This window comes from Mesoplodon densirostris, chromosome 10, assembly GCF_025265405.1.
Source record: "Mesoplodon densirostris isolate mMesDen1 chromosome 10, mMesDen1 primary haplotype, whole genome shotgun sequence".
Lineage (NCBI taxonomy): Eukaryota > Metazoa > Chordata > Mammalia > Artiodactyla > Ziphiidae > Mesoplodon > Mesoplodon densirostris.
The window spans coordinates 75,583,385-75,608,751 of record NC_082670.1 but is presented as its reverse complement, the minus strand read 5'-3'; the positions used below and the strand labels follow the sequence as shown (position 1 = coordinate 75,608,751).

Below are 25,367 nucleotides of genomic sequence, written 5' to 3'. Positions count from 1 at the left end.
TTAAAAATGTCAAAAGGTGGATAGCTTGGTGGTATATATATGCACATGAGAACTTCATGCAGAAGGGCTGGTCTCTCTAGGAGAGATGCTCTGGGAAGTGGCTTGTTCTGAGAACTGCAGTTTAGCCTTCATATACTCTATCTTTCTACATGTTAACATTTGGGGCAGAAAAACTTCTTAAGAAATCATTAATTATTATTATTACTTAAGTGAATAATCAATTACTCAAATTTGTTAAGATGCTGGCCCTGCAAAACGCCCTAATGCCATTCTCCCGTCAAACTTTCCCAGAGTCCTATGTGACAGTACAGGAAGGAAGGGGACAGTGGATGCTCACCTGTGGATGGGAAGGAAAAGGCAGCTTACAGAGGTGAGGTGACACACACACTGCTCCACAGCTGGTCACCTTGGCCAAACTCACAGCCATGTTAATTTGGTTCTTAACCATTAGGCATTTCCACCTCTAATATTACTCTTCTCTCTCCAAAATACAGACTATTGATCTGAAATTAAATTCACCCCAATAACTCAAAATTGTCATGCTGAACAGTAACTCTGGTAGATATAGATATATTGCTGTAACTTTTATCAAAATCCTTGATGTTGCTTATGTACTCCCAGCTATTTTATCTAAACCGGTTTTGGTCTTTCCCCCGGCCCAAAATCAGACTATCAGCTCCCATTTTTCAACTGTCAGTTTGCCTACCTCTAGCTTTTTCTTTTACTCTCAAGACCTAAGATTTCATGTTAAACTATAGCAGGACGAGAAAATGAATATTCCTTTCTCCATTCATTCACCTATTTAGTCAGTAATATCTGAGCACTTTTGATGGGCAAGGCCTCCTTCTAAGAGAGGCAGCAGTGATAAAACACAGAGTATGAGTGTCCACAGAGAGATCTTTCAGGTTGTGGGTGAGAGACAGACAAATGAACAAGTAAATAAAAAGAAAGGAATATCTGTCACAAGGGTTCACATGAGTCAAAGCAGGGTAGCATGGAGCAGGGGTCAGGGAAGGTGACCTCTGGGCTGAGATCTGACCAAAAAGGAAAGCTTCTACTTCTTTCAGGAGGAGGAGTTGGTGCTGAGGCCCTCAGGAGGTGGGAGTGGGCATGGCGTAGAGCAGGATGACAAAGAAACGAACTCCACGCCCAGAGTGGATAAAGAAAGAGCGTAGAGTGGTCGGCAGGCATTGCACTCACTGAAAAGAAGGTTATGTTTCATTCTAGGTGGAATAGGAAAACTTGGGAGGGCTCTGGTCAGGAGACTGACTTGATCCGACATGCTCTTTCTTTCCTCCATTCAGTGCTCTTTATGCACAGCCCGGCCCTATGCTGGATGCAGTAGAAACAGTGGTGAATACAAAATCAGGCAGGAGACCCTGGCTAGTGGGAACAGCAGAGAGAAACCAGATCCAGGAGACCCTGGCTAGTGGGAAGGGCAGAGAGAAACCAGATCGCCACATGGAATCATGGGGAAACAACAGAGGGCACTGTTATTGTATCTGAGATCAGAGGATGAAAAAGTTAATTGGGCAAAAGAGATGTGGGAGAATAGGAAGGAAAAAAGTTGTATGTTCCAAACAGGGAAAACAGAACACATGTAAGGTTTCAAGAGGGTGCACGATGACTTCTAGGCTATAGGAATTTTAATATGGCTGGAATAGGAAAGAAAGAGGGAAGGAAGGAGGGAGAGAGAGAAAGATGATGGAGGGCAGGGGTGGGGGGAAATGTCATAATAGCAAAAGAGGAGAATGGATAGGCAAAGAGGAGGCATATGATGGAAGCCTTAATAAGGAGGGGCCCAATAATTCAATATTCCAAGATAAGTTCTAGAGATCTGATGTACAACGTCATGTTTTTAGTTCACCTAACTATAGACCATTGTCACTCTTTTGTGGTAATATATGTAAACCCACCTTATTCTTGTTTAGAGCTCACTCTGTTATTTTGGATCTAGAAAAATTTATTTACATTTAAGTTATTCCAAATTTTTCTCTGTATTTTTAAATGTACTGTGACATTTTTTAAAGCAATGCAATTCTTACTATGTTTTATTAATTTTGAATTGAATAAAAATGGGTTAGTGTTTGTTCTCTCTTCAATTTTGTCTCCCTTGGTGTTTGGGCAGGCAACATTCACCAATGTGCAGAGGGCTACTTTCTGCTTACAGTTCATAATATACCCCTCACTCCCATAACACTGGCAAATCTGTACAATGTATACCCATCTGTACACTGGATGCCCATAAAGCCATGGGAAGTGGGAAGTTTTAGAATCCAGGATGACTCTTTTGACAAAGTTCAGGCTGGAAGAAACAATACTGGGGAAAATCCAGCAACTCTGATGTGTATTTTTGTTAATTCACGGAAGTTCAGTGTCTCCTGATCCTGTGGGAAAAGATCAAAACTGTGGAGGAAGATGAGAGTGACATGGGTTTCTAAGATTGGTTGATTTTGCAGCAAATAAAAATGAATCTTGAACAGAGCCATGAAATTCAGTGGATTTCAGAACATCTTCATTATAAAACCAGAGAAAAACCATATCACTAATCTTCCTCCCTCCCCCAAGAGAGACCACAGGAGGTTCATTTTAAGGTCTGATGAACGGTTCAGGAGGTCTGAACTAGATTAGGACAAGAGTTTACTCATTTGAATTCTATATTTAAACTCCAGGCTCAACCAATTTGTCATGGTTTCTCTTTCTTTAAAGAAAGAATATTTCCGTTATTTGGTACATAAAGCAGCAAAGCAAAATTCTCTCTAGACAGTAAACAATACTTTGAAAGGCAAAAACAAAAACTTAATAGAATCTCAAGATCACTTGTTCAGGGATGATGTGTCATGGGCCATGTCAAGCAAAATCACAGGAAATCTGTGAAACAGGACTATTTCGTCTGTTCAAGGCCAGTGTTTTTGCCCTAACATTTTCTTTTATTTCAAGACATCAAGATTCTCTCACTCTTCTTTCAAATTTTTAAGATGCATTTTATCAAACTGTTTTAATTAAAATTATCCAGTTTTGATTTTTCAGGAGGTCACCTAAATATTGGGAAACCAGAGTTAACTGTCATTGGACTGAACGTACACGACATAATAATCCCAGATGTCACCTTCTAGAAGCCCTTTCATACCCTTTCATTAACTGCAAGTAGCATTACAGTGGCCACCAGGGAAATCGTCATAAGATGAAAAGGTAAGTAAGACATGATATTTGGCTGTCATGAGAACTTGTCAGGATATATATGGATATTTTGAGTGAAGAATGAAACATCCCAAAGGATTTGGCACATTTTAGTCAGAATTATTTAACTCACAGGGTGGAAGGCTGGCATCAACGTGCATGCACACTGCCCGTTGTACACAGGTTTATACAGAAGGTCATAATCCCCATTCCTATTTCACAAAGAACATGAGAAAATGGGTTCAAAGCTGCCATTCAAGGGATCTGGACTGAACTAGACAGAGTAGTGAGGAATATCAACCCTGGAATCAGATAATTTCACTCACAATCGAGTTCAGGTTATCCTGATTATATTAAAATGTAATGCATTTCATGCTTTTGTTTTCATTGTTTTGTGGGTCTTCTACTGAGATGAAAAAACAATTTTTTTCAACCAGAATCCTCTCCCAGGTGGCTTATCTATTCATTCATTCATTCGTTCATGCTTCTACTGAGCATCAACCTCATAGGTACTGACCTAGTTGCCCAGTCTTTTCCTTCTGGAAAACCAAGCAGGTCTGTCCAACACAGGCCTGCCTCCTTGCCACAGCTGTAGACACTGGGACCAGGCTGCTGGCTGGGCTGCTCCAGCCACTGGAGATGCAATTATGGATCCAGAATGTGCACCTGACCTTGCAGAATCAGAGTCCATAAGAAGTCACATGGGGAGGCACTGGAGGGAGTGGGGATGACTCCTGACACCACGTTCAAGGCCTTGGGTGCAGACTTCTCCACCCCAGGACTTTGCAGTTAGGTGAGGTGATGTAAATTATCATTTTGCTTTTTATGAATTTACTAGTCTGTGTCACATCCACGATGCGAGTCCTTAATGTATGTGGCCTAACATCTATTTGATGATAGAAATAGAAATTGGTTGAAATTAGCCAAAAGAGCTCATCTTTGCTTAAAATATCCCAAGATTCCAATGAAAAATAAATGCTTTGTCTTCTGAGATTTGAGGTAAGAACACTGAAATCCCTTGCCATTAGAAACTGAGCTACAATCAGCACCTTTTTTTAAGACAACTAAAGCAACCTAACACACATTGTTCAACTGCTTGCACTAATTTGATAAAGCCCCTTTTTAAGATCAACTTGTATGCTTCATAATATTTCTAATTAAACTCTTCATTTTGAGGTAAGTATAGATCCACATGCAATTGTCAGAAATAACACAGAGAAATGCCTTATACCTTTTACCTAGTATTCTTCCACTGACATGATGCAAAACTACAGGATATAGTGATACATATATATATACACTATCTATATAGTATATAGTGATATAATATCAGAATCAAGGTATTGACAATGATAAAGTCAAGATACATAACAATCCCATCACAACAAGGTTCCCTCATGCTGCCCTTTTATAACCACTGACCTCTCCCCACTCCCAACCCAAACCCCTGGCAACCGCTAATTTGTTCTCCGCTTCCATAATTTTGTCATTTCAAGAATGTTATAAGAATGGAATCATGCAGTATATATTATTTTGGGATTGGCTTTTTCCACTCAGGATAATTCCCCAAATATTCAAAGATTTGTCCAAGTTATTGTGGGTACGAATAGTTCTCTTTTTTTTAAATTGCTAAGTAGTATTTCATGGTATGGATATATCATAGCTTGTTAACTATTCACCTACTGAAGGATATCTGGGTTGTTTCCAGTTTTTAGCTTCTACAAATAAAGCTGCTAACAGGTTTTTGTGTGAACACAAGTTTTCATCTATCTGAGATAAATGCCCAAGAGTGCAATTGCTAGGTCACATCGTAATTGCATGTTTAGTTTTATAAGAAACAGCCAAATGTTTCCCAAAGTGGTTGTATCATTTTATGTTCCTTTCAGCAGTGTACAGTATGAGTGATCCAGTTTTTCCACATCCTAGCCAGCATTTGGTGTTTTTTATTATTTATTCATTTATTTTATTCTAGCCATTCCAATAGGTGTGTAGTGATATCTCATTGGGGTTTCAATTTCCCTAGTTAATGATGTTGAATATCTTTTCATGAACTCACTTGTCACCTGTATATCCTCTTCAACAAAATGTCTCTTCATGTCTTTTGCCCATTTTCTAATTATGCTTGGACTCTTGAGTTGGCATTATTTATGTATTCTTTATATACTTGTACTCTATCTATACGTAGTTTACATATAGTTAGTATATTCATATAGATTGCTAGTTCCAAACTATATCTTGGGAGAAGATATTTGCAAACCACACATTTTTTCATCCTTTCAGCAGGGTCTTTCACATAGAAAAGGGTTTTTTTCTAATTTCAATGAGATCCATTTTATCGAATTTTCCTTTTATGGATTGAGCTTTTGGTGTCAAGCCTAAGAACTCTTTGTCTAGCCCTAGATTTTCTGAAGATTTTCTCTTATTTTTTTTCAAAGGGTGTCACAGCTGTACATTTTACATTTAAGTTTTTGATCCATTTGAGTTAAATTTTGTTTAAGTTTCAGTGTTTCAGTCAAGGTTAAATTTTTGTTTATTTCTTTGTTTCCTCTTCCTTATGGATGTTTAATTGCTTTGGCACTATTTGTTGAAAAGGATATCATCCTCTATTGAATTGTCTTTGCACTCATAAAAAATCAGTTGAGCATATTTGTGTGGGTATATTTCCGTGTTCTTTCTTCTATTCCATTGATCTATACGTCTACTCCTCCATCAATACCACACTGTTTTAATTACTGTAACTATGTAATAGGCCTTAACATTGGGTAAATTGATTCCTCCTACTTCCTTCTTTTTCAAGATTGTTTAATATTCTAGGCCCTGTGCCTTTCTATGTAAACTTTAGAATACTCTTCTCTATGTCTATAAAAACTTTGCTGTAATTGACAGGAATTGCATTAAATCACAAAACATTTATTGATTAAGTTCGCCATCTTACATGGGCCCAGGTTGTAGCATCCCAAAGCAATTACAATAGTAACATCAAAGATGACTGATCACAGATCACCATAACAAATATAGTAATAATGGAAAAGTGTGAAATATTGTGAGAATTACCAAAATGTGATACAGAGGCATGAAGTGAGCACATGCTGTTGAGGAAATGGTGGCAATAGATTTTTCTTGATGCAGGGTTGCTACAAACCTTCAGTTTGTGAAAAATGCAATATTATTGCAAAGTGCAATAAACTGAAGCAAAATAAAATGACGTATGCTTGTAATTAATTTCTGCTCTTTATTATTTCCTTCTGTTTGCTTTGGGTTTATTTTGCTCTCATTTTTCTAGTTTCTTTTGGTAGGAAGTTAGATTATTAATTTGAGGCTTTCCTCTTTAATATAAGAATTCAGTGCTATAAATTTCCCTCTGGATGCTGTAATAGCTTTGTCCCACATATTTTGATACACTGTCTTTTCATTTTCATTCACTTTTATATTTTTAAAATTTCCTCTAAGACTTCCTATTTGACCCATGAATTACTTAGTAGTATATTGTTTAATTTCGAAATGTTTAGAGATTCTTCTGATGTCTTTATGTTAATGATTTCTAATTTGATTCCATTATAATTATAAAAAATATTCTATCATTTTAACTCTTTCAAAGTTGTTGAGGTTTGTATTATGACCCAGGATCTGTTTTACCTTGGGTAATGTTCCACGGGTACTTGAAAAGAATGTATATTCTGCTGTTATTGGGTAAAGCCTTCTATGAATGGTATCTGTATCTTATTGGTTGATGGTGTTGTTCAGTTCCTCCATATCCCTGCTGATTTTCAGTTTAATAGTCTAGCAATTCATGACTGTGAAGTGTACAAGTCCCCAACTATAACTTAAGTTCTTCTATTACTACTCTCAACTCTTTTAATTCTTGCTTCATGTGTTTTGAAGATCTGTAGTTTGGTCCAAACATATTTAGAATTGTTATTTCTTCCTGGTGGATTGACCCTTTTATCATTATGTACTGTCCCTCTTTGTCTCTAGTATCTTTCTTTGCTCTGAAGATGACTTTACCTCATGAAGATGACTTTAATGTTTGCATAGTATATCTTTTCCCATCCTTTTACTTTCAACATACCTATGTCATTGTATTAGAAGCAAATTTCTTGTAGTAAGCATATGGTTGGGTCATTTTTTAAAAATCTACTTGGCCGGGCCTCCCTGGTGGCGCAAGTGGTTGAGAGTCCGCCTGCCGATGCAGGGGATACGGGTTCGTGCCCCGGTCTGGGAGGATCCCATATGCCGCGGAGCGGCTGGGCCCGTGAGCCATGGCCGCTGAGCCTGCGCGTCCGGAGCCTGCGCGTCCGGAGCCTGTACTCCGCAACGGGGGAGGCCACAACAGTGAGAGGCCCGCATACCGCAAAAAAAAAAAAAAAAAAAAAATCTACTTGGCCAATCTCTATCTTTCAATTGGTGTGCCTAGACCACTTATGTTTAAGATAATTAGTGATATGTTAGGGATTAAGTCTGCCACTTTATCTCTTTTTCCTGTTCATTTCCTCTGTTTCTCATTTCTATTTCTCTTTTCTTACATTTCTGTGAGTTACTTTTAAAGTATTCCTCTTTTTATTGTTTTCTTAATGGTTGCTCTAGGTACTATAATATAAATGGAATTTATCACAGTCTACTGGTATTAGCGTTTATCACTTACAGTGAAATGTAGAAATCTTACTTCTAATTAGGTCCCTTTACCTTCCACACTTTCAAATATAATTGTCTTAAGAATTTCCTCAACAAACATTGGGCACCATCAGATGATGCTATAATTTTTGTTTCAACTATCAAATATGATTTAAGAATCTCCTGAGGTGTGGAGACAAGGGAACCCTCTTACACTGCTGGTGGGAATGTAAACTGGTGCAGCCACTATGTAAAATAGTATGGAGGTTCCTCAAAAAACTAAAAATAGAGTTGCCATATGATCCAGCAGTCCCACTCCTGGACATATACCCAGACAAAACTATAATTTGAAAAGATACATGCACCCCTATGTTCATAGCAGCACTATTTACAATAGCCAAGACATGGAAACAACCTAAATGTCCACTGACAGATGAATGGATAAAGAAGATGTGGTATGCCTCTTGCACTGTCGGTAGGAATGTAAACTGATACAGCCACTATGGAGAACAGTATGGAGGTTCCTTAAAAAAACTAAAAATAGAATTACCATATGACCCAGCAATCCCACTACTGGGCATATACCCAGAGAGAACCATAATTCAAAAAGACACATGCACCCCAATGTTCATTGTAGCACTATTTACAATAGCCAGGTCATGGAAGCAATCTAAATGCCCATCAACAGACAAATGGATAAAGAAGATGTAGTACATATATACAATGGACTATTACTCAACCATAAAAAGGAATGAAACTGGGTCACTTGCAGAGACGTGGATAGACCTAGAGTCTGTCATACAGAGTGAAGTAAGTCAGAAAGAGAAGAACAAATATCGTATATTAACACATATATGTGGAATCTAGAAAAATGGTACAAATGAACTGGTTTGCAAGGCAAAAATAGAGACACAGATGTAGAGAACAAACATATGGATACAAAGCGGGGAAAGCAGGGGGTGGTGGTGGTGGGATGAACTGGGAGATTGGGATTGACAAATATACACTAATATGTGTAAAATAGATAACTAATAAGAACCTGCTGTATAAAAAAATAGCATAAAATAAAATTCAAAAAAAAAGATGTGGTATATATATGGTACACACACACACACTGGAATATTACTCAGCCATTAAAAAGAATGAAATAATGGTATTTGCAGCAACATGGATGGACCTAGAGATTATCATAATAAGTGAAGTAAGTCAGAAGGAGAAAGACAAATAGTATATGATACCACTTTTATGTGAAATCTAAAATACGACACAAATGAACTTATCTATGAAACAAAAACAGGGTCACAGACATAGAGAACACACTTGTGGTTACCAAAGGGGGGAGGTATGGGAGAGGGAAGGATGGGGAATTTGGGATTAGTAGATGCAAACTATGATACATAGGATGGATAAACAGCAAGGTACTACTGTATAGCTCAAGGAACTATAATTTAATATCCTGTGATAAACCATAGTGGAAAAGAGTATGAAAAAGAAAAAGAATATGAAAAAGAATACATTGATATGTATAAATGAGTCGCTTTGCTGTACAGCAGAAATTAACACGTTGTAAATCAGCTATACTTCAATAAAATTTTTTAAAAATCTCCTGAGAATTAAGATACTATATCATACTTACTTCTATATTTAACCATTTCTATATTCTTTCCTTTTTTTTTTTTTTAACTTACTTGGCTGCACCGGGTCTTAGTTGCAGCACATGGGATATTCGTTGCCATGTGCAGGCTCTTAGTTGTGGCATGCACGCGCTGTATCTAGTTTCCTGACCAGGGATAGAACGCGGGCCCCTGGCACTGGGAGGGTGGAGTCTTAACTGCTGGACCACCAGGGAAGCCCCTATATTCTTTCTTTTCTGAAGTTTCAAGCCTTTTTCTGTTATTTCCCTTCTGTTTGGAGAAATTCTCTAACCATTCTTTAAGGGTAGGTTTGCTGGCAACAAATTCTCATAGTTTTCCTTCTGAGCATGTCTTTATTTCTCCTTCATTCATGAAGAGTATTTTCACTGAATATAGAATCCTAGGTTGACAGTTCATTTCTTTCAGTACTTGAAAAATGCTACACCACTTCCTTCTGGTCTCCATTGTTTCATATGAGAAATCTGCTGTTATTCAAATTGGTATTTTAAATAATGTGTCATTTCTCTGTGGTGGATATCACCTTTTTTTCCTTGTGTAATTATATTTAATTATAATGTCTTCCCATGGATTTACTTGGATTTATCCTATTTGGAATTTACTCAGCCTCTTGAACATGCATGTTTATGCCTTTCACTAATTTGGGGAGGTTTTCAGCCAATATATCCTCAAATATCTATCCAGTCCCACTGTCTCATCTCCTGAGACTTTTATGACATGAATGCTAGTAGCCCTTTTGCTGTCCCACATGTCCCTGAGACTCTATTCATTTTGTTCCAATCTATTTTCTCTCTGTTGCTCAGGCTGGATAATTTCTATTGATCTGTCCTGAAGTTTACTAATTCTATCTGCTGTCATCTCCACTCTACAATTGAGCTGATCCAGTGAGCTTCTTATTTTGGTGACTGTATTTTTCAGTTCTATAATTTCCACTTGGCTCTTTTTATAACTTCTATTTCTTTACCGAGATTTTATATTTTTTAATTTATTTGAAAAATAAATGAAAAAGAGAATTCCTAATTGCTTTTGAAAAATTTAATTTTTAAAAAATTATTTTTTAAAATTTAATTTTAAATTTAATTTTAATTTCAACATCTGATTCCTGTCAATATTGGCGTCTGTTGATTGTCTTTTTCATTTATGTTGTGACTTTTCTTGTTCTTGGGATGACAAGGAATTTTTAATTGCATTCTGGGCATTTTGGATTGTATACAGTGAGACTCTGGGTCCTATTTAATTGGTTTTCTTGGTAGTCAATCTCTCTGTTGAGGTGTGGCACAAGGGCCAAGTGGTTGTGGGTGGGGTGGAAGATCAACTTCCTGTTTAGCCCTGCTGAAACTGTGGACAGCTGGTCTATTGGTTGCTCTATTGGTGTTTGGCTGGAATAGGAAAGGTACTGTCACAAAAGGATTTTATTGTTAGGCCATTCTTTTCCTGGTCCTTTGACTAAAGGAAACAGGCTTTTCTTGGAAGTTTGTTTTTCTGTTTGTTTTTGTCTATGCCTGTTGTTGGCCCAGGTGGGAAGCTTCTGGAGTGCTCTATTTGGGAACAGATTCTATTATAGAACAGACATTGATTCTATGAGAATTAATAAAAAACCCAGGGAACTCACCTCCATGTCTTTAAGTCTAGGCAGTTCCCCTTCTTTCTACCTTGCAGGTCTTCCTATACTCGTTTGTGGGGTTAAGTCCAGGACTTTTCAGTTGTAAGGGGAGGGATCTGATTAAAATATGGCTACTCCATACTGGCAGAATAAAAAGTCTGGATTGGTTTTAATAAAAACGACTTCAATCTTCAACATTCATAAGTTCAAAGGAGATTTTAAATAAATTCTTAGCTCGCTTTCTCTAACAATGTTTTCATTCATTAGACTTCATATCTCCAAATATCACACTGCCCTTGTTCATTGGGGAAGCCACCTGAAGGAAGCATTTTAAGCATCTTTTCTATTTAATGTTGTAAGCACCATCACTGGACACCTATTTAAGGCTCTGGGAGATATTCCAATGCTACAAAATTGGGAAGGGGGTGAACTCTAGAGCCAGGCAATGGCCAAACAAAGAGAAAGTCCCTAGAGAAATCTGGCTCTAAGTTTGTTATTTTTTTCCTACCTTGGCCGAAAAAATTACCATGAACAAACATTCCCTGGATACACTTGTTCTTTGAACTATAACGTACTTGTTTCTCTCTCCTAAAAGCAAAGATGATTATAGTGGTGCTTCCCCCTCAGATTGAAGTTTGGATATTAACTCTGGTATAATTTGTCCTTCTCACTCTGTGTTCCAGCTCTAGTGCATTTCTCCCAATCCTCTATTGTTCACTCCCTCAGAGGTGCCCAAACTTCTACCACCTGCATCTAGGATAGCACCAATGGGATTCCCTGCCCACTTGGGCCAGAGGTTCTTCCCAGCACATGCATAGTACATCACAGAGAGCTACCTTGGCCATTGTCCTCAGTCACCTCATGGGGATCTGCTCTCCAGGGGAGGAGCATTATTTTATTGTACTCACATAGCAGGTACAACAAAACAATGTGAGTAATGATAGCTGTGAGTCCCAGGACGTGTGACATTGTTGCAGCCACAGCTACACTTTCAACCTAAATTGTCATTTGGCTCTGTAGGCTGACTGGTGGTGGCTGTGATGGTTGTACTGACAGATTTAAGGGTGGCCAAAGGAAAACAGAATTTTATAGAAATCCACTGTGAAAATTTTCCAAGAATGCTCCAACTGGAAAGGAAACTTGTATCCCATTTCCTAAGTTCCTCCATTAACATATCTTTCTTTTGTTCTAGGCAATATATTTATGAAGCAGGCAATGCTCAGAGCATTAAGGATACAGCAGAGAGTGACACTGTCCCTATCCTTGTAAAGCTTACCTTCTAATCCAGGAGTCAAGTTACCCCAATATCTACCCCAACAGTTATTTAATTAATTTTATTAAGTGCAAGAAGAGATATAACAAGTGGGTTCAATTTTCTTTGAAATTTCAGCAAGAGCCATATTCTTTCAATGGTGTCAATATGGGTGAAAAGCACAAAACAGGATGTGCTTAGAGCAAAAGAAAAAGAAAATCAATGTGATTGTTTCAGAACTAGCGAGCATCTGAACTCAATATAAGTATTTTACTTTCATGATTTTATTTGAGCCTCTTCATAAATGTTCTACACACTGGGGTTCCAAGGCCCTAAATGAAAGGGCAGTACATTTCGTGAGTTTCTAAATACTAGGACAGAATTACTGTAATTGATCACTGTGAGGGAGATGGGTGTGCCATGACCCCTGATGCACCCGCCCAGCAGCAGGCCCTACCTCCTTGTTTGTCCTGTCAGCTTGCACCAACGTTCCATTCAGGCAAGGTTCCACGTAGTGAAGCTCCTCGTTATACTGCAAAGGTAAAAACAGCCAAGAGGAAACACTTAATTAAGCCTTTGAAGGGTACACAATAATTTAAGGATACACACACACACACACAAACAAAAAAGCAGCACGATCACAGGCTCAATTCATTTACATAAGGTGACTTTCTCAATCGGTGCCCCTACGAAAAAATTGTGCTTAAGTGCAAAGACATACTTTATTCATTTCTTGTTTGAGGGGGAAACTTGTAGAGCACATATTGGCAGATGGCAGTGTTCAGGGTGTACACAGTTAACTGATAATCCTTCAGGGGTAACTCAAAACAGAGGGGCTCCTGGGGCATGGCTAACAGTGCATGGTCCAGCTGAGATCTAAAGAGCATTCCACAGAATTTCCTGGTGGTCCAGTGGTTAGAACTCTGCTTCCACTGCAGGGAGCACAGGTTCGATCCCAGCTCAGGGAACTAAGATCCCACAAGCCGCATGGTGAGGCAAAATAAATAAAGAGCACTCCAAACTTGGGCGGATAGGGCTCCAGCTCTGCTTTTGGTTTCATAGAGCTAAGGAACCCATGTGTGGGTCACATATGAGTGAGCACAGAATGTTGGAAAGGAGAGGCCTGGAAGTTCCCCTATAAGAGCCTTTGCAGGTGTTGGTCAGAGCACTGCACATGCCCAGTGACACCACTGTCCACACAGGCCAATGCCAGCCTTCCCATCATTTTTTTGTGTGTGTGTGATACGTGGGTCTCTCACTGTTGTGGCCTCTCTCATTGAAGAGCACAGGCTCCGGACGCGCAGGCTCAGTGGCCATGGTTCACGGGCCCAGCCGCTCCGCAGCATGTGGGATCTTCCTGGACCAGGGCACGAACCCGTGTCCCCTGCATTGGCAGGCGGACTCTCAACCACTGCGCCACCAGGGAAGACCTTTCCCATCATTTTTGATTCCAGAATACCCAGATTATGAAAGCATGTTTTTGTCCAAAGCTCACAGCTAGGAAGAGAAATTTTGAGTGGTCTTATTTTAATTTCTCTCATCAAGCATGGTTCTCTGCACTGTAGCTAGATTGGGACACTCCCAAACACAAATCTAATCATGCCCCCTCTTGTCAATGTCATTCAGAGCTTCCCACTGCTCTGCAGAGGAACCTTCCCAGGGCTTGCCAGGGCTCTGGCCACTCGGCCCTGTTGACCTTTCTAGCATCTTCACTCATTAGCCCTCCTCATAAACTCGGCACCAGCCAGCCCTAATTCCCTTTCTGTCCTCTGAGATGACCCATCTTTTCCTTCAGGCCTTCCACAACTGGGCCTTCTGCCTGAAGCCCTCCTTTGGTATCTCCAGCTGACGCCTGTTCATCCTCCGGGCCACCTCACTCCTGCCTCCTCTGGGAATCTGCCTCTGTGGCAAGAGAGGCTCCACTCCTATCTATTCCAAAATTTTAATTGCCTGGTGCCTGGATCCTTCATCACAATGTGGGACCACATCAGTAGGGTCTATGTCTGGTTCCTCAGTGTATTCCCTGTGACAAGCACAGGGCTGGACCCAGAGTACGTACTGGGGAGCAATTTGTTCAATGAGAGTATCATGGCATTTCCACTTTAGGGACCAAAGGCCCAGCCTAGAGCTCCAGAGGGAAGGGACCAAAACCATCTCTCACAGGGCCAGCCTGTGAGCAAAGTCTGGCTAAGAAGTTTGGGCTTTAAGCCTACAGGCAGTGAGAACCATAGGCTGTGGGCAGGGGAGTGGGTGAAATAAAGAGATCAACTTGGGACAACTACTCTGGACACACTGCAGGGACAGACTGCAGAGGACCAGACTGGCAGCTGCTGCAACAGTGACTAAGATGTATCAGGTTTCACCTACCAAGATGCTTAATAGCAAGTATGGGTAGTGATAACACTAATATTTGCAACTAACTGTTAGTGAGCATTTCCTTTATCTAGACACAGGCTAGATAGACTTCATTCACAGGATACCTCAACCTCAGGTAGTAAGTACTTCCAATCACTCCCCCTTTACAGATGGGAAAACAGAGGCCGAGTAAGGATGATCAACTTGCCCAAAGTCACTGAGGAGTACATAGGGTGGAGTCCAGATTCAAACCCAAGCAGTTTGACCTTCCAACCACTGACCCCAGGACCTCAGAGCCCCCAATTTCTCCTCTCTGGCCCCTAAGCTTATGTTTCCTATCAATCTGACTTTTGCTCCCTCTTTAATCTTTGTTTTTAGTCACATAAAACCATCAGAAAAATTATAGCTCAGTGGACTTAGAGCTGAGATGAGGCATGGAGGAAATAACAGATTTATGCAATTCTGAAGTCAGCTGTTGACAAATGGAAAGTCATCTTAGGATCCAGGAAGCAACTGCACAGTCTAACCTGAAGAAATGCTTCTCCAAAATTCTCAGTCCAGGGAATTCCCTGGCAGTCCAGTGGTTAGGACGCCACATTTTCACTGCTGAGGGCCCGGGTTCAAACCCTGGTTGGGGAACTAAGATCCTGCAAGCCTCACAGTGTGGCCAAAATAAAATAAAATAAACAAAACTCTCAGTGCATATAAAACTGACATTGGAAGTTGCTGGGGAAAAAAAAAAACAAAAAAAAAACCCAGCCATTTTTCCTCTCCTCCACCTCCCTCACTGACTGATTTGGTTCAGGGTGATAATACGCCCATTCCTAAAGCTTAATTCCTTTCATTCTTGAAGCATAATCAGTCTTAGGCAATTACAGCTATTTGGCCCCCCTCTGTTGGATACAGGCTTTCACAGCATGTCTTGCAGCTGGGAGTGGTCAAGTAATCCATTCCCAGCCAATGAAACATAAGGGGTAGTTTTCTGGGCAGTTTCAATGAAAATTTTTTTCTTGCCATTAAAGGAAAACTCTTCTACATCCACTGCCTTCCTTCCCTCTTGAGATGCTATTGTGGAGCTACAGCAGCCATTTTGCAACCATGAGGTTGCAAACGTGGACAAGGTTAAGAATGGAGGCTCAAGGAAGACAGAGCAGGAAGATAGAGCCAATGTGGGTCCTTGCTGACACTGTTGAACCACTGTACCAAACTGCAGCTGCCCTCCTTGAGGCTTCTTCCATGAGATTATGAAACACCTATAGACTGAAGCAACTTTTATTCAATTGTTCTGTAACTTGCAGCCCAAAACTTTCCAACTCCATTTTCTAGGTAAATTTTAAAACTTTATCTACATTCTACCTGATACACATTCACAATGTTGATTCCTGGGCTTCTATACTCTGAGGTAGGAGTCAGGACACTTGGGTCCAAGTCCTGCCTCTGCCATACACTCAGTGTGTGGCCTTGGGGAAGTCACTAAACCTCTGTGATCCCAGATCTTATGCATAAGGTACTAATTCATCTTCTGTTTACCCTCCACGGGCCCCTGTGAGGATCCAATGAGGCAAAATACCTGAAACTGCTTTGTTATGTAAAGGCCTGTATATGTGGGGGACCAGAGAGGGGCTTACAAGTAAAGAAGACCAAGAAGTTCTTGCCCTCATCAGGGAGGAACATGTGCAGTAATCAAAACCATGCTCGCCGTCACTGTGCAAGCCCTGGCCACAGTGGAGGAATCTGCTCTTCTGAACCCCCGCCAGCTTGTTAGTGGCATCATCCAAGCTTGCAGTTAACTAATTTCCCTTGACTGCATCAGGACAAAACTATGCTGAGCAATCTGGACTGTATCACCAAAGGGAACGGGGCTCAGCTGTCTGTGTGAGGGAATGGTGCACACCAAGCAGCTGTGCCGAAGAGGCCCATGGGCTGTGTATGCTCACCACGCTACCCAGCACTCCTCTAGAGGGGGACACCAAGGGTGCCCTGCATGTAGAACTGCTCCCAGGCTCCCAGCAGTTCTCCTTTTGGAAACCTTTCCACTTCTGCATTTTAATGGATGGCCCCTAGATTTCCACTTTGTGAAACAATGTGAGATGGCCAAGTCAATTTACAACTGAAGACCTGGTCACCTCCAGTCCTAAGATACAATGGCCTCCTTCAGCTCTCCTTCATCCCTACTTAAACAATCAGATATCAATGGTCTAATAGAAAAGGATGCAATGCACATCATCATTAGCCAGATGCAATGTTCTTCTGCCATTTGCTTTTGCTCCCTCCCACTACCAAGTCTAGCCAGCCCACTAAACATGTGGTGAGGAGATGGGCAAAGGACTTTCACCCTTTAAAGAACTTAAAATCTACCACATAGACTCAGGGCCTCAGTCACTGTCAGTTTCCTTCTCCCTTTCTCCTGGCTGGTTGGCTCTTCTCCACTGATTCACACAAGTGTAGAGCAGTAGAGCTAAAGCAACTGTGGCAAACACGGTGGGCTCAAATCTGGGCTCGGACACACACTAGCTGTGTGACCTTGGCCAAAGCATTTCCACTCTTTGGGTGTCAGTGTTCGTATCGGGGGGATGGGGATTGTAACTGCATCTTCCTAACAAACTCACCGTGAGGATGAAATGAGATGGTTCAATAAAGAGTCAACAGAGAAGCCACATGTAAGAAAGTGTCTGGGTGTACGAGCACAAGAAAGAAAGAAAATATTTATTTGAGTGTGCTGTGTGCTACACAGAAAGACTGACAGCTGGTACTTGCTAAGTAGGAAGGGGTGTTGGGGCAATGGCCATGACTTACTCTTGGGAACAGGGCTCACGTACCCCTGACCTCTGCAGAGAGCACAGACTCTGCATTCGTTGGAGAGAAGGGCTGCTTCAGTAGGCACATGTGACTCTCTAAATACCTGAGACAGAAACCACCACATTGTGTGGCTGTACACTGCCCCACCCCAGGCCACACTCTGAACCCTCCCAATAACCTGGGTCTTTGGCAGACAGGGAGCTAAGACAGAGCTGCCAGCCTACTGCCAAATACCAGCCGGGAAGGTATCTGCCATGAAACCCTTTGTTCGTTTGTTCCCTGAATATTAACTAAGCACCTACCATGTGTCAGGGATATCAAACACTGGCTAAATTTGCATGTGATCATCACTGTGGAGTGATCATGGACCACTTTTTCTTACTTTTATTAGTAAAATAATGTGCTCAATAATGTTTGCTTTTCCTTTTCATGATTAAAAAAAGTGCTTATTTGTGATGCTGCCATGGTCCATCCAAAAAAAAAAAAAAAAAAAAGCCTCAAGAGAAACCCATGCTATTCAGGCCAACCACCAAACTCTAGGCTCCGACAGCAAGGAATACATCACCATCTGCCTTTTCTTTCCTTTTGCCCAATCTCTGGAAGTACTCCCAACATCTCGCATTTAAAAGACACAGCAAAATCCTCAATGGGAATTTTAATGATGATCTAAAAGAGGAAAGCCAAGTTTCATTCAATGAACGGCCAGAACTTTTGGGAGAAGAATCTAAAAACAAAGAACAAATGGGCTGGGCTCATCCACCAAGATTCATGCAAGCTTCGGCATTGGTGTAGAACAGTGTCACATGTTGGTTCATGTAAATCTCAGCCCAGAGACTGGAGAGCAAAGGACAGCTGACTGGGCTCTGGATGATACTGGGGATTCTGAACCCTGCTTAACGTTGGAAGCTGGACATGATTAATGAAAACAATGCAGCTTTCAGGCCTAACAAAAGAAGATCAACAGTTGCCTTTAACGATAATGAGAAAAGACCTCATGAAGAAGGGAGAGACTTTAGGGAACATGTGGACACGTCACCCTGCAGCAGAGTCTCCTTCCATGTCTTCCGCTGCCTTCAGGGGATGTACCAGTTCCTCTACGTGGCTGACCAGACTTGCTTGATCTGGACCGCCCCTCTCAATCCAGTACCATTCTTTTCCCTATCACCCCCACCTACCCACTCTCTCTGCCTCCCACATTCATCCCCACTCCACTATGTCCAGTCACTGAACTCCTTTCGGTCAAGCCAGCCAGGCCTGTACTTCCTGAGGGTGGGAGAGAACTTACTACAACCTGAAAATAGCACTTTCCTCCTCAATTGTTATTCTCCTTTCTCCTGCCCTAACTCATTGCATATGCCTGGCTAATGCCTACCTATCTTAAAGTGTTCACTTCGTCATCGCTTCTTCCAAGCAGCCATCACTGAGCCCCCCGTTGGCTGAATGTTCCAGCTTTGTGCTCTCTCAGCCTCCCCGCCCCGACCCAACCCTCTCTGAGACTGCTCTGTCCATACAACTGTGAGCACCTGCTTCCTGGTTGCATCCACATCCAGAGCACACACTTACACACAAAACCTCAAAGTCCATGCAGGAAGACAACTTGTCTTCCTTATCTGCAAAAGCAGCCTCAGTACTTAACTCTTAGCACTAAACAGTATCTGTTGAATAAATAAATAACCAGAACAAAGAAATGAAAGGCAAAACTGAAGATCACTGATGGAAAAGATTAGAAACAAAGCCAAGAGAAGAAAAAAAATATTGACACAAAGACAAAAAAATAAACTAATATGATAAGAATCTCCAGCTTCTTTGAAAAACAGGTAATAAACGTTTTAGAGAAGCCTAAGTTCCACACACACACACACACAAAAATATATATATGCATATACACACATATATATATAGAATTAAAATACTGGCATGCTCATACAATGCAAGAATCTGATATAGAATTGCTGGAACTCCATTAAATATTTTTATGGTTTTATTGGTGCACTTTTGATTAAATAACCTTTAGAATGAAAATGTGTAGAGTTTATGTAATGAAGCAGATGAATCCACAATATTTTCACCAACACAAGGCATCCCAGGGATCTTTTGCATTACAAAAGCTTCTTGTGTAATTTGAAACACGACTGGACGTAATTAGCAGTACAGAAAAAATGAGCACCGAAAGAAAATACCATCCTCATACTTTTAATACGGAATCGATTACTTTAAAAAGCAAATCCACAGCAGGCAAAGCACTGGAGAAACGGTTCTAAAGAAAATTCTGCAAATTAAAACCAGGGCACCAGAAAGTTCTGGGTTGAACTAACAAATGATGCTCTTCTCTATTCAACTCTGCACAAACACGGGCTACAGGAGGCATTTAAATTGATTTAATAATATCAGCCCAGTTAATACTGTGTTCATTTAATGCATGGCTTAGGCTTCTGTAAAATCATTTTTCTAATTTCAGCATGGAACAGAATTAGCACCCTCATTTTTATGATAATATTGTTAATTTAATGCATGGCTTGGAGTTAAGACTTCAAAGTGAATCAGAAAAATATGGCTTTTCTCTTGTCAGAGACATCTCTCTTCATGCACCAGTGGTCTGATCTTAAATTTTAACTTCAACTGCACAAAATCACTCTCATATTTCAACTATTCTTTCATAATTCAATCATTTAGTTCATTGGTCTTAGATTGATTTTGCAATATCCTCCTCAGGAAAACTAAAACAAGTTTTAACATTATCTTTTCATGTTTATTCTCTGGAAAGATCTGGATTGGACACTTTTCAGAATACTCTATAAGATGCACTTAGCAATGAAGTTAATATAAACATGGAAAATTGGCTAGAATGGGCAAGGAAAGTCTTTTCCACCATTTAAATTCATTTCCTCCCTTCCCCATTATGGCACTGAAAAGCAAATGGCAATGATGAATTAGATTTGTACAAACAAAAAACCTACAATGTACAAGAGCTTCCAGCATTAAAAATAAAGATTGTATTTTTTACTTTCTCTCTAAAACACTGAAATGTCTCCTCAAACATCCACCCAGCAAGCAAGAGAAAACTGACAGTGTAATGAAGGGTGAAATGATAATGTCCTCTCCCGTAAATGGAATCCAGCCAACTAGAACAATGCATTCAAACAGATTTGCAGGGCATTCTGAATGGAGTTTCAAATATCCCAGCCCCCTGCACTTACAAGAGCCTGCAGTGGGGTCTCCCTCTAGATGGGGGCAAGTGACCATTTTAGACAGATGGAGGTAAAATGTACATCATATTACTAGAGCAATTTTGCCACTGTGGAAATAGGAAAAGGAGATGGAGGAAAAAACCACCACCACAATTTGGCAAGGCAAAACTGGTGAAACACACTTAGGGTTGGAAGAGACAATTCAAGGGAATGCAAATAAAGACTTGTCAATTACAAATCTACTATTTAGGACCCTCAAAATATTGTTGTTATGGATTGAATGTTTGTGTCCTCCCCTTAATTCATATGTTGAAGCCCTTAACCCCCAGTGTGGTGGTATTTGGAGATGGGGCCTTTGGGAGGTACTTACAGTTAGATGAGGTCATGAAGGTAGGGCTCTCGTGATGGGATTGAACCCTAATAAGAGGAGACATGAGAGAGCTTGCTCTCTTTCTCTTTCTTTCTGCGTAAGCACAGGGAGAAAAGGCCACGTGAGCAGACAGCAAGAATGTGGCTATGTGCAAGCAAGGAAGAGAATTCTCACCAGAAACCAAGTCCTGCCAGACCTTGACTTTGGACTTTCCAGCCTCTAGAACTGGGATAAAATAAATTTCTGTTGCTTAAGCCACCCAGTCTGTGGTATTTAGTTATGGCAGATGGAGCTGACTAATACAGTTTCTAAGTATGCAAATATTATACCCTGCTTAGTGGACATTCTGATAATACCTAACTCTGTGCAGACCCTCCTTTGGTGCAACAATTTCACTTCTAGAGTTTATTCAACAGAAGCACACCCAATCCGGCAAAAATATATGTATGAGTCCATTCACTGTAGCACTCTTGAGTAGAAAAGAGATTAGTAACAGCATAGTGTCCAGCAAAGGGGGACTGGTTAAAAAAATTAATGCCAACTATAGAGGATGGAATGCTCTGTTCTTCAGTACACTTGATACAATACAAGTATAGAAGCCAGTTGCTGAATATTCTGTAAAACAGGATTCTATTTTTGTGGGAAAAATATGTGTTCATATATATACAGAAAAATTTGGAAGAATATGTGCCAAATGGAAAGGGAATGGGAACATTTCTGAGTTGTTTAAAATTTTTACATATGTTGCCTATATTAAAAGCAATCAGTACATTAGAGTTACTGCTAATTAGTGGTTGCTTTTATGACCTCAGGCTTTTAATATAAATTCAAACACATTCGATCCCATTAAGGGAATAGAGTTCATGATTTTACTATAGAGGCTTCAAATGAAAAAGTTCAGAGTATCTTTCTAGTTGTCAAAATAATTATGTAAATAGTCTTGAAGCTGATCATTTATGTTGAAAACTAACAAACAGATGTACAGTGAGGGTTAATGGGCTCTCTAATGGGTTTCTTTATATAAGGGGCCAATTTGGGGTAAAAAAGACATTTTTTTCCTTAACTGTTCTATAATAACTGGCATGTCTACTTTTAATTATCTTAATCACCCTCTCTTCATTATTGAGTTGACACTGTTTGTATATCTTAATGAATTTACAGAGATTATTTCAATTGATTGGTTTTGTTAACAGAACAATAAATCCTGACTGATAAAGGATTCACAATGTAATTAGCTAGCTCTTCTTATTATGCAAATTTCTGATACTTCTGTAATGAGTAATTAAAGATTAAAAAGAAAGATAGTCCCAAATTAGCTGCTTCTTATCTGTAAATGCTTCAGGATGTGTGGGGATCAGCCCACGTTCGCATATTCACAATGAACCTGGTAACTAAAGTAACTTTTCTTGATTTGGAAACCCAAAGCTCTGTCTGAAAAATCTCCTTCAAAGAGCTATGGAAAAAGCAAGAGAGAGGCATGGACATATATACACTACCAAAGGTAAGGTAGATAGCTAGTGGGAAGCAGCTGCATAGCACAGGGAGATCAGATGGGTGCTTTGTGACTGCCTGGAGGGGTGGGATACAGAGGGTGGGAGGGAGGGAGATGGAAGAGGGAAGGGATATGGGAACAGATGTATATGTATAGCTGATTCACTTTGTTATAAAGCAGAAACTAACACACCATTGTGAAGCAATTATACTCCAATAAAGTTGTAAAAAAAAAAAAAAGCTATGCCTGAGGCCATACACTTTCACAGTAAGATGGCTGAGTGGTTCAACTACATTTTCTTCACTTCTGCTCAGGAAACAGGACAAGGGGAACCTGGACAGTTTCTGAGTCCTCACTGTGCCACTTTTTCTGAGTGTGTGACCTAAAGGCAGTAGCTGCTACCTCCTGGTGCCTCTGTCTCCAGGCTATGTGGTACAGAGCTCGGGTGAAGATCCAATGAGATCATCTACACTGGGACACTTGGCAGTGATGCTCCATGGAAAGCAGCTGCTGGTATAACTCATTCAACAAGGATTTAAATTACTATTTGCCAGGTACTGTCCTAAGCACTGGGGATAGTTCAGTGAATAAACAAGACCAACCTCTGTTCCCATGGAATTTATTATTCTCTTCCTTTTCTTCTTTAGGGTGTTTTTAAAATCTGAAGCTATTAAATCATGGTGCCCTGCTGTTGTGCCTTTTTGCTCCAAGTCTCATCAGAAGCTGGCAGGACACTAATCAAGCAATCCCCTCTGCAAGCCCAGTGTCACTTCAATACCCATGCCCTCTGCCCAGTGAATAAAAGTGGATTTTATAAAAAAAAAAAAAAAAGTGGATGTTATGCCCATGCAGAAGGCTGCCCAGAAATAGGGTTCCATGATGACACACTCTGCTCAGGGGCCCGGAGAAGCCATGCAGACACAGGAACAGCATTCTTGGAGCATGTCCATGCCACTCATTCTTCAAATAGCAGCCCTTCTTTCATACCCTAACACTGGCCTCCTGTGTACCAGCTTGGGTTATCCTGGCAGGGACCCTGGGAGCGATGTGACTGCACCTGCATCACAGCTGCAGGCTGAGGCAGACTCAAGTGGTTCATCCCAAGATGCGGCATTGTATGTGGCCAAATTAGAATTCAAAACTAAGTCCCATCCCTGAAGCCAAGCTCTGTCTTCTCACCACACTGCCTCCACTGCCTGTTGCAGCCACTCCGTGTCCCAGATAGAGGTGATGTAGAAAAGCACAGGTGACCATCACACAGGAGCACCCATCTAAGTATTCAAGGAAAACAACCAGGCTCATTGTGGCTATCATCTTTGGAAAAGAGTGGGAGGGAAATAAGGAACATGATGAAACTCATACCAGAGAACGGGGGAGAAGAGGAAAAAGAACTGGAGATGGACTCCTGAATTAGTGTTCCTGCCCAGGCAGTGTGTTCATGCCCGGGCTTGGTTCCCAGATCTCCCATTTCCCAGCTCTGTGACCTCTGCAAGTTACTGACACTCTCAATCCCGGCAACCTCACTTGAGAAAATGCCAAAACCACCCCTTACATGCTAGAGCTGCTGTGAGGAATGAAGATAATACCAATATGAAAAGTAAGCAAATAGCACACAGTAGGCACTTAATAAATGCCACTTTTGTTTCTGAAGCTGAGATAAAGTACTCTATGAGCCTTAAACTGCTCTCTACATTTTCGTTGTCTTACCATCATGATTACTATTATTATTATTGTCATCAGACTAACCTAGCTTAAAATTAATTTCCACATGAGAAAATCTAGTAGTTTAAGGAAAATCTCACTAGGTCTAATTCCCCAAGGTTCTGAAAGGGTTAGTTCTCCAGGAAACCTAAATCTGGTGCTACTCTTCCAGATAATAGTGCCTGAGTGCTAGGTGAGAAAAAATGTGCTCAACTGCTTTCCCAGTCCCCGAAACCCTTCCAATACCACGATTCAGTGAACTCACGTGGGACTAATGAGACCTCATCCTAGGGCATCTAATGCTATGTAAACAAAAGCAATAAGAATGTTAACTGCTTGCTGATAAAAGATCACATGAACTCAAAGTGCAAAGAAAGCACAAAACAGCTGCAATTACGGCAATTATGTTGAAGAAGTCGTCATCCCCCAGCGTATCCAAAATAGATGAGACTGTTTGCTTTGCGATGGTCAGACGGAGCCCTTTCATGCTGCCACTGACATCCACTAAAATGACCACGTCTTTCGGAGAAGTCGCTGCCTGGATGTACCTAGATCAGAGGAAAATTAAGTAAAAATGAATCCTGAATCTCTCTGCAAGTTTTCTCTTTTAAAAAATAACTAAGAGGTTTGACCGTTTCCTACCATTTTCGGTTCCTGCAGTCAAAGGCAATGACTCCATTCTCATCTGGTTCCCATTTAATCCCTAGAAGAAAAATGGAGTTATAAGAAACCCAGAAACTTCAAATATTTATTCACAGCATTTCAAGGCTGCTCTGCTTTGCTGATTGAATGAACAGGGTGAAAAATCACATGCAAACACCAACCCTGGAGCTCATCACATGTTCCATCACCAACTCTGGGAAGGTGCTTTGGGGCTGGAACGCCATAGCAAACATGGCCTTAGCTCAGGCACTCCAAGATCTGCTAGAGAGTGGTGACATCTTTAGTAACCCACTGTCCATCAAGAAAGGACATGACTCCAGCCCCTTCCCATGGCTAATGATAAATTTAGCCAAGGTCATTTCTCACTGTCCTTCAAGTTGCTGGACCTGGCTGCATCATTCATGGATCTCTGGGCAGAGTCAGGCCCCGTCCCTGGACCCAGATAGGTAATGTCTAGGGCACGGGGGGTAGAAAGCATTCAATATGTTTCCATCTCAGAAT

At 40.7% G+C, this 25,367-nt stretch overlaps 1 protein-coding gene across 1 annotated transcript in view; it reads right to left on the bottom strand.

Moving 5' to 3' along the window:
• CACNA2D3 (calcium voltage-gated channel auxiliary subunit alpha2delta 3) overlaps nucleotides 1-25,367 on the bottom strand; it is a 794,881-nt gene that overhangs the window by 396,217 nt on the left and 373,297 nt on the right. Inside the window, exons 7-9 of the mRNA XM_060109938.1 lie at nucleotides 24,846-24,906; nucleotides 24,601-24,751; nucleotides 12,756-12,830 (exon numbers count right to left, since the gene is read on the bottom strand). Coding sequence (XP_059965921.1) covers nucleotides 12,756-12,830; nucleotides 24,601-24,751; nucleotides 24,846-24,906 — 287 coding nt within the window. The remainder of the gene's footprint in view (nucleotides 1-12,755; nucleotides 12,831-24,600; nucleotides 24,752-24,845; nucleotides 24,907-25,367) is intronic.